General features: G+C 40.3%; 1 protein-coding gene across 10 annotated transcripts in view; it reads right to left on the bottom strand.

Moving 5' to 3' along the window:
* Positions 1-3,223: 3,223 nt before the first annotated feature.
* The window catches only part of LOC310888727 (chromodomain-helicase-DNA-binding protein 1-like), a 76,000-nt gene continuing 68,730 nt past the window's right edge, over positions 3,224-10,493 (bottom strand). For all 10 annotated transcript variants that reach the window (XM_083815701.1, XM_083815706.1, XM_083815702.1 and 7 more), the window contains 5 exons: positions 9,833-10,011; positions 8,758-8,854; positions 7,898-7,955; positions 4,921-5,131; positions 3,224-4,701 (listed from right to left, as the gene is read on the bottom strand). In XM_083815701.1, the coding sequence (XP_083671827.1) occupies positions 4,356-4,701; positions 4,921-5,131; positions 7,898-7,955; positions 8,758-8,854; positions 9,833-10,011 (891 nt within the window). In that variant the 3' untranslated portion in view covers positions 3,224-4,355. The remainder of the gene's footprint in view (positions 4,702-4,920; positions 5,132-7,897; positions 7,956-8,757; positions 8,855-9,832; positions 10,012-10,493) is intronic.

The raw sequence follows: 10,493 nt of genomic DNA, 5'->3' as shown, positions 1-10,493 counted from the left end.
TTCATCCCCGAGTACTTTCTCATTCTGAACCCAAACTTCTCATATGATTTCTGTGTTGTGGGTTGTTATTAACCCAGCTGGATAAGTGGATATTTCTGCCTATCGACATTACTCCCAGTCTGGGGTGGTGGTGGTTCTCTCCCATTCTTGCATAGCTGCCCACCTAATCATTCCCCTCCTAAACATTCTTCTGTTCTTCTCCAGTGAATAGCATACTCAAGATTGATATTTCGTGCCGCCCCCCCCCCCCCCGGAATACAAATTAGGCCTTAGAAACTGATCCAACTGTTCCACTAGTCCTATAGGGTCCTCAGTCAGAGACTTCATTTCCTTCTTAAAACTCCTAACCTCTCTACTGGTAAGGGGGGGGGGGGGGGGTCACATAACCTATTTGTCCTTGCCTCACTGGGGCCTCCCTAAGAGGATACATAGGAGTGTTAGTACTGTTAGTATCAGGGAAGGGGAAATTCTCTCTCTCTCTCTTCTTCCTTGTTCTAATTCTTGCTAGAGCCTAGAGTGCACTCCTTCTCTAGGGACAGTGTTAATTCAGTCCCTGACTCCCTTCCTGGAGTAGCTGCTGCTGCCACCAATGCAATATTAAGATTAGAGGGAAGGGGTAAATTATCCAAGGGTTCCCATCGACCCATCCTTCCCTCTGACTCTTCTTTCTCCTGGTCCCAACCCTTTTTCAATAAAAACTGACTTACCCCCTGCACCCAGCAAGCAGCATAACTCCTCCAAAAAAGGAGTCTTATTGCTTACATATAAATTTAAAGCCCGAATATTCATCAGACCGGAATTTTGGTCAAAATACTGCTGTTTTCTTAATTGGTTCCTTTGTCCAGATTAATACACAGTATTTAATCATTTTCTTTTTATCATTTCCCCTAATTTTGGGATTATTTTTCCAATTTCTTATCATTCTTCCTGAAGGACTGTCAGTAGGCACTGCCCCAGGAATATCTCCCTGTCCCCTGGAACCCTTATTTCCCATTTTTCCTAGTCCTTGTCAGTGTGCTGCTACAGAATTTTTTCCTCCTGCAGGGTACCACACACTAACATTCCAGTTCTAGAAAATGGGGGTGTACTGCCAAGCATTTTACCGTGCAAGGGGGGTACCGTACTCCAGACTTCCCCAAGACTCTTCCTTTCTCACTTTTAACTTTCATTTCATACATCTCCGGCCGCACCCATCACAGAGCTACGGAATCAGGGATCGGGACTCCACACTCGCTTCGTACAAAAGTACATCCCCATCACACTTCACACAAGAGTCTTATCTGACCACCAAGGCAATACTTAATATTTCTTACCTCGGTCTGTGCACAGTTACCAGGTCAATTCTCGAAACCGGAGTGCCTACCTTCCTTTCTTCCCTAATTCTTCACCGATCCTGCCTTCTTCACCAGTCTCGGTTCCTTTGTCAGCTCTCTGCAGAACCACCATCACCAAGGCACAGGACTGCTGAAATCAGTGGGGCATGCCGTCCTGCTGCGGTGGTAATGGGGCTCCCCAGAAGGTTACTGGATCCCGGATGAGCTCCCAGTTTGTGAGAAACAATCTGTAGCCAATAACACAGGTTCAGACAAGGATCTCAGTGAAGTAGCATTTTTATTCACGATTGCAATGGTGGACGTCCTGCAAGCAGGAGCGCACAGCAAAGTATATCATAACCTTATATTCCCTATTACCTGACGCTTGATTCCTCCCCTGTTTCCTCATAAGCTGAGTACTACAGGTTCACAAACTACTCGATCCTTATTATTATACCATATATGTACAATTTTTTTTCACCAACCTTTAATTTCTCCTTTTCCTTTTTTTTTCCTTCTTATCTCATGGCTAGAAGGCCCGTGATTTTTGTTTTTACTGATTTGGCACTGCTCATCTTGTTTTTCTTAGCTATTCTCCTTATTTTGGGACAGTGGGACCTTCCCCTTATCTGCTTAATATACTCCCCACTGCTATGCCTCTGTTATGCCTGCAGAATCACTTTTGAATATGCAAGGTTAGTGGAATTTTACACTGCAAAAACATGTTCTACTACAAAAACACACAACTTTGTTTCTCACACTATCACTACATGCCCTGACAAAGAGGCCCTCCCCCTCTTTCCTGTAAGCCCCCTGAAAGTACTGGAAGGCCACTATAATGTCTCCCAAGAGCCTTTTCTTCTGCAGGCTGAACAACTCCAGCTCCCTCAGCCTGTCTTCATAGGAGAGGTGTTCCAGCCCTTTGATCATCCTCGTGGCCCTCCTCTGGACTCATTCTAATAGGTACATATCCTTCTTATATTGGGGGCCCCAAAGCTGAACACAGTACTCACGAGAGCAGAGAAGAGAGGGAGAATCTCCTCCCTTGACCTGCTGGTCATGCTTCTTTTGATGCAACCGAGGATACGGCTGGCTTTCTTGGCTGCGAGTGCCCATTGCCTGCTCTTGTCAAGCTTCTCATCAACCAGAACTCCCAAGTTCTCCTCAGAGCTGCTCTCAATCCATTCTCCACCTAGTCTGTATTTGTGCTTGGATTGCCCTGAGCCAGGTGTAGGACCTTACACATGACCTTCATGAGGTTTGCACAGGCCCACTTCTCAAGCCTGTCAAGGTCCCTCTGGATGGCATCCCTTCCCTCCAGCGTGTCGACCGCGCCACACAGGTTGGTGTCATCAGCAAACTTGCTGAGGTTGCACTCAATCCCACCATCCATGTCACCGACAAATATGTTAAACAGCACTGGTCCCAATACCAAGCCCTGAGGGACACCACTCATCACTGTTCTCTACCTGGACGTTGAGCCGTTGACTGCAACTTTTTGAGTGTGACGATCCAGCCAATTCCTTAGCCACTGAGTGATCCATCTATCAATTTAGAGACAAGGATATTGTGTGAGAAAGCGTTGCATGCTTTGCACAAGTCCAGGTAGATGACAGCAGTTCCTTTTCCCTTATCTACCAATAATCCCATCATAGAAGGGATTATCTGTAATCCCATCATAGAAGGCCACCAGATTTGTCGATTTGTTCCTGTAAACATAATTAATCAGAAAAAACGCTCAACACGTTGTAAGACAAGAAAAACTGAAGCAACAGAGTAGCTCCAACCACACGCCACTGTAGACATTTATCTTCCCTAATTATGTTGTGTACTAAAATTTAGTACATAGTTTAATATGAGAAATGTACACTGTAGAAAAATACCAGCTAAAAACAAGAGCCCACACACACTTTTAGTTTAAATTTAATTTGTCAGATAGATGTTATCTATGTACAATCAGTGTGCATTGTAACAATTCTATTAATAAAGTCATTCAAATCTTCTAAAATATTATCTGGCTGCATAGCACATTTGCCATTATTGCCCATTTTAAGAAGGAAAACAAATGGATGTACAATAAATTTTGGCTAATTTTGATTCTTAAGTGTTCAGATATTGAACACTCCTCCTTTAAAACTAATGGACCGGAAAAATACTTTCCAGAACACAATTTAATTCAATATTTCTCATCATTTCATTACAACAAATCACAATATTGACAGTTTAATAGAAACAAACAAAAAAAAAAAACCATGTATCTGAATTATCAAATAAAAAAGGGGCACAAATGGAATAAAAATGTTCCCTTTCCCCATTTCTACATTCTGAACAGTGGTTTCATCAAGATATTTTATTAAAAAGAATTAGCACACTGACTTTTTTTTCATACTTGTGACAAGAAGGCCTGAGCTGGTGGGGAAAGGAACAAGAGAAAAAAAAAGTTAATTTAATTAATTTGCAGTAATTTGCAGTGATTTATTTATGTTTGGTGGGGTTTTTTTGTAAAAAGGCATTATTACAACTGATCACAAACAGAAGAAATCCTGGCTATGTTACAGTTATAGATAAAGAATTTAAATATTCGAGCTTGTTATGAAAAGCGGCAAGGTGGTTGCAGTGTACAATGTAAACATACAGTTTTGGAAAGTGAGAATTCTTTACTAAGAAAACAAAGCAAACTCCTCATTCCTTCTTGAAACATGATCATATGGCAGTGTTTAAAAATTCATTTATAAACAATTTAAACTGTGTTCAGCCTAAAAACAGTTTTATAAGATCCAGTCTTGATGGGATAGTGTTGAGGTCCCTGTAAAAAAAAAAAGAGAGAGAGAGAAAAAGTACCACAACATTTGCAGCACTGTGCAGCATAAACTTTAAATACAAAAATATTTTTCTTTTGTTGGGATAATAGACCTTGCATCCTGGGAAGAAGTAACAATGCTGCTACTGATAGAATATCCAGTCTTTCAAGTCACATAAGGCAATTACTGTGTTAGCTTACTGTATATGGCTAAAAGAAGGTCCAGAAAATGTCAGTCTTTGTTATGTTTTTCGGCTACTCCATGTATGTTCAGGTGTATTTTTGTGATCAGATGAGCGTTCAAATGGAGATCTTGAACCATAAGGAGACCTCTGATCTAATGGTGACCTTGAGCCACTACCAGAAGCTCTGTGGTCCATTTGCCAGTCTGAGTGGTACCTATAATCTCTGGAAGATTTATGATGGCTGTACTCTGAAATTGAACAGTGATCTGAATGCATCCTGTGGTCTGAATGGGAACGGTGATCTGAATGAGGCCTACTATCTTTTAAACTTCCTTCCAGGTTTGACCTGTGATCTCTGCTCCTGTGGTCATCCAACTTCCTATGTTTACTATCACTATAGTATCTGAAACAAACAAACAAACAAAACACCCTTATATTAGTATTACTGAACACACAGTAAGAACTACAATTATGTCAATTCAACAGAAGTGCATTAGAGAAATTTCTTTGCAATTCTGTATTAATCAAAAAAAAGACAAAAAAAAAACACACTGTTGCTTACTACAAGCAAGCTACAGGAAGGGAATTCTTAAGAGACTTTACAATTGCTGAAGCAACTTACCTGCTGTCTTGTTTGTAGTGATCCCACTCTCTATGATCTTTTCCATTGCTGAAGGCTGAATAGGGCCTTTTCCTAGAGTCAGTTTTCTTACAAGCATCTCCCTGATGCCTGTCCTTATGATGATCACGGTATTGTGACAAATGTCTATCAGAAGAATAACTGTCCCTGCTACTGTCATCATGGTTTGTATTCTCTTTCATTAATTCGACATCTGTTTAATAAAGTAGATAAAGGTTATAAGCCTTAAAGGCTAAAGCCCAGCACAAGCTCAACCTGGCCACTATGGTTAAGGATAACAAAAAATGTTATTACAAATACATTAACAGTAAGAGGAGAATCTCCATCCTTTACTGGATGCAGGGGAAAACATGACTACAAAGGATAAGGAAAAGGCTGAGCTTCTTTACATCTGTCTTTACTAGTCTGACCACTTATCCCCAGGGTACTCAGCCTCCTGACCTGGAAGTCTGGGACAGGGAGCAGAAGAAACCCCCCACAACTCAGGTGGAAACAGTTAGAGACCTGCTGCTCCACCTGGACTGTCACAAGTCCATGGGGCCAGATGGGATCCACCTGAGGGTGCTGAGGGAGCTGGCAGATATGATTGCTGGGCCGCTTTCCATCATCTATCAGGAGTCGTGGTCATCCAGAGAGGTCCCAGATGACTGGAGACTTACTACTGTGACACCCATCTATAAGAACGGTCCATAAGGAGGACCCAGGGAACTACAGGCCTGTCAGCCTGACCTTGATGCCAGGAAAGGTGATGAAGCAGGTCATCTTGAATGAAAACACACAGCATCTGCGGGACAATGGGGGAATCAGGCCCAGTCAGCATGGGTTCATGAAAGGCAAGTCCTGCCTGACCAACCTCATCTCCTTCTATGACCAAGTGACCCGCCTGGTGGATGAGGGAAAGGCTGTTGACATAGTCTATCTAGACTTCAGCAAAGCCTTTGACACAGTCTCCCACAGTATTCTCCTGGAGAAGCTGGCAGCCCATGGCTTGGACAGGTACACTTTTTGCTGGGTTAAAAACTGGCTGGACAGCCGGGCCCAGAGAGTAGTGGTGAATGGAGTGAAATCCTGCTGGTGACCAGTCATGAGTGGTGTTCCCCTGGGGTCGGTGTTGGGGCCCATCCTCTTGAATATCTTTATTGATGATTTGGATAAGGGAATTGAGTGCACCCTCAGGAAGTTTGCAGATGACACCAAGTTGGGGGGAAGTGTCGATCTGCCGGAGGGTAGGAAGGCCCTGCAGAGGGACCTGGACAGGTTGGATCGAAAGGCAGAGGCCAATGGGATGAGGTTCAACATGGCTAAGTGCCGGGTCCTGCACTTTGGCCACAACAACCCCATGCAACGCTACAAGCTTGGGGCAGAGTGGCTGGAAAGCTGTGCAGAGGAAAAGGATCTGGGGGTGTTGGACGATGCTCGCCTGAACATGAGCCAGCAGTGTGCCCAGGTGGCCAAGAAGGCCAACGGCATCCTGGCTAGTATCAGGAATAGTGTAGCCAGCAGGACCAGGGAGAGTATCGTCCCCCTGTACTCAGCTCTGGTGAGTCCGCACCTTGAGTACTGTGTTCAGTTTTGGGCCCCTCACTTCAAGAAAGACATCAAGGCCCTGGAGCGTATCCAGAGAAGGGCTTCAAAGCTGGTGAAGGGCCTGGAACACAAGTCCTATGAGGAGCGGCTGAGGGAACTGGGGTTGTTTGGTCTGGAGAAGAGGAGGCTCAGGGGAGACCTTATTGCTCTCTACAACTACCTGAAAGGAAGTTGTGGGGAGCTGGGGGTCGGCCTCTTCTTCCAGATAACTAGCGATAGGATTAGAGGGAGCGGCCTCAAGTTGCACCAGGGAAGTTTCAGGTTGGAAATTAGGAGACATTTCTTTTCAGAAAGAGTAGTCAGACATTGGAACAGGTTGCCCAGGGAGGTGGTGGAGTCACCATCCCTGGGGTGTTTAAGGAAAGGTTGGACGTGGTGCTCAGGGACATGGTCTAGTAGGTGATATTGGTGGTAGGGGGTGGTTGAACCAGATGATCTTGGAGGTCTTTTCCAAACTTAATGATTCTATGATTCTATAAGGAAGTCTTATACACTATACATTTTTTCTTCACCTAATTCAAACAGCACTTCTATCTGTCAGATTTAAAGCAATATGAAAATGACATTATCATTTGACAGAAAGAAGATCTAAACAGTTTAAAGACAAATGCACTAATGTGAGTGAACTGAGAGAGACCTCAGAAGTAAATAGAAGGCATGCAAGCTAGGAATATGTAAGGCTGAGAAGCTAAGCTTTTCAGCCTTATAAACTGAATGGAGAGGATGAGTGTGGTCCAAATGAGAGGTGAGTAGAGACCATATGCCTTCAACAGTGCACTTTTAGGCAGAATGGTTGGAAGTTCCTCTCTAAGGAGAGAGAGCTGTATCATGAACGTCAGTTTTAAAGGTACAACTTATTAATGAAAGATTTTTAATGGTATTCCTAAAACACATTATGCTCATTTTAAACCAATGATAACATACTCAAGGTTTTACATTACATGATATAAAAATAAGTATTAAAAGAAGGTAAGTGTGGGAGCACAGAAAAACTGATTTTGTCAACAATAAAAGACATCCCAGATTTCCTGAAGCCATGGTGACATTACAACTGCTACAAATATGCACAGAGCCTCCAAGAAGTTTACAAGTTTTGAGTAGGCCTCTCTCCCTTGCCAAAATTAAATACAAATATTTGCTTTTTATTTATTTTAAAAGAACGGCCAAATAACTTGCTACTAAAATCAGTAAGTACCAGGTTCAGTCTCTGTTCAGTTGAATTTCATCAGCAAACTAGTGAAGTTATGCCAAGTCAGCCTATCCCTATTATATCCAGCAATATGGGAGTTCTAGGAGACATTTTTAAAACTTATTTCATTTTACATCCCACATTTAAGGTACATAGCACAAGAATATACTTAAGATTTCTTACCTGGATTTCTAATTACTTGTGTATTCACATTGCTGCTAATGTTCTGATCATTATGTTGCTGAAAGAGACAATTACAGAAACTGTAATTGATAAATCCCAAAGTTGCATCTGAATTCTTCAGAAAATATCCTAACAAAATAGACTAGTTTACAATGAACAGAAAAATACTCTTCAGGTTAATCATTTTGTTATTTTTCCTTTGTTGTGGTTTAACCCAGCCAGCAGTTAAGCAGCACACAGCCATTCGCTCAACCTCCCCCCGCAGTGGGATGGGGGAGAGAATCGGAAAAAAGTAAAAGCTTGTGGGTTGAAATAAAGACAGTTTATTAGGACAGAAAAGAAAGGAAAATAATAATAATAATGATAATAGTATTACTACTAATAATGTGTACAAAATAAGAGATGTACAATGCAGTTGCTCACCACCCACGGACCAGTGCCCAGCCAGACCCTGAGCAGCAGTTCCCCCCCACCCTGGTCAGCCACCCCATATTAATTGTTCAGCATAACATCATATGGTATGGAATATCCCTTTGGCCAGTTTGGGTCAGCTGTCCTGGGTCTGTCCCCTCCCAGCTCCTGCTGCACCCCCAGCCTGCCCACTGGCAGGACAGTGTGTGAAGCTGAAAAGTCCTTGGCTTAGTGTAAGCACTGCTCTGCAACAATTACAGTATCAGTGTGTTATCAACATTATTCTCATCCTAAATCCCAAACATAGCACCCTACCAGCTACTAGGAGGAAAATTAACTCTATCCTAGCTGAAATCAGGACATCCTGATAATCTATTAAATTGATAATCTAAAAAAAAGTTATAATAATTAGAATACATATTTGTATACAGAGAGTTTTAAAGTATTACCTGAGATTCTTGGCGTTTTTTGATTGCATGTTTATACAGCTTGTGCAGCTTTCTGGCATCAAATTCTGTAAACTTGGAGACAAAAATCCACAAGTTTCTGAGGAGAAAGAAAGAGAGGTTATAATTCTTCCATATTAGTTTTTCTTGTACCATACAAGAGAACATGGACTTATATTATTTCAACAGTACTTCAGTAAACTGAAATAATTGTGAAGTCCATTACACAGAATATTACCTAGCTGCACAGCAAACATTACTTAGTTGTATTTCAAACATTTGAAAAATGAATTCCTTTAATAATTTATCATTCTGTAATATTTATCACAACTTCAAAATGCAGTGTGCATGAAAAGTAGTATTCATGACAATTCTGTTAACAGAATGATTTGTGCAATTGCCTAAAAATTGCCTAATTTTCTATTTCTTGTGAAAGCCTTCTGAAATATGTCAGAAAACCTGAGTATTTACTACCCAGTAATGATTCTTCCAAACTTGAAATCTCTTATAGAGTAAGACATTTGACCTACATGCCTTATTTCCTACAAATATCAAACAGGATTTTTTCTGAGTACACCTCTGAGTACATTTCAATAAATGTTTTTAGAAAGTCATAGTTTATATGTTATTACATTTTAAACTATATATATTTTTAAAAAGAAATGATTCTGAAGTTCAAAATCATTAAAACTTCAACACACAAATTTAATAAAGGCCTATTTTTAGCACGAATATAAAACCCTCAAAGTTGAAAAAAAAGTTTTTTTTTTAATGATAAGAACTCTTTTATCTAAGCATTAAATACACTCTAAATACAGTTATTTTGTTTGATTTTTGTTTGACGAAATAAGATGACTCCACTACTGGACAAAATGCATTGCTATGCAAGTATGAAAATGTGAATCCATTAAAAGCTGGGGCCATTTACATTCATCTTTTTTATAAGTATTTATTTAAAACAGCAAAAAAATACAAGAAAGAAATAAGAAACAAGAGAAATAATTAAAAAAATATTCGGCTTAATAGAAGCTATTATGGATTTTCCTTTTTCCAAGAAAAATCATGTAGAATAACTTACTTTCTCCATTGTTTAATTTGTTCGGGATTTGGGTACTCCTTTAGACATTCAGTAATATGGTCCCCAATTTTGATTAGGCACTGTCTAGTATGTTCTAGCTGTTCCCTTTCAGAAAGGCCTTTCTCTGGTCGATCCAGTTGTTTCAATGCTGCTTTGACAGGCCTCATTCTTTCTTTGCACTGTAAAATGGAAAAAAAGAAATACATTAATTCAAATGGGAAAAAAAATCTACAACATGACCCACCCTTACTGTGCTATTTATACAGGCAAAGACAGTACTGATCTAAAAAATGAAAAATGAAAATGAAAAAGACTTCACTCACAGCTCATTACATTTAGTTTTACAAGAGGTTTAATTTGGAAAAAGAAGTATTTGAAACCAAGTAGAAAATTTATTCCTATATGAAAGCATTAGATTATATGCAACACAGATATTAAATAAAACACTAATTTAATATAAAAAAAATCAGAGGGAAAAGAATTATTATAACGCAGTTTTAAAATCATGGGTTTAACAGCACGAGTATATAGGATAAGATTTATTTTACTTTTTAGGACTTTGAAAGCTATACAAACTCAGTGTCAAGATTCAGTATATTTCAAGTAGATACTTTCTGCAACAATTAAACTTGGCATTCAGCAGAAGATCAACATTCCTTCT

Source organism: Anser anser, assembly GCF_964211835.1.
Source record: "Anser anser genome assembly, chromosome: W".
Classification (NCBI taxonomy): domain Eukaryota; kingdom Metazoa; phylum Chordata; class Aves; order Anseriformes; family Anatidae; genus Anser; species Anser anser.
This window is presented reverse-complemented; position numbering and strand designations above follow the sequence as displayed.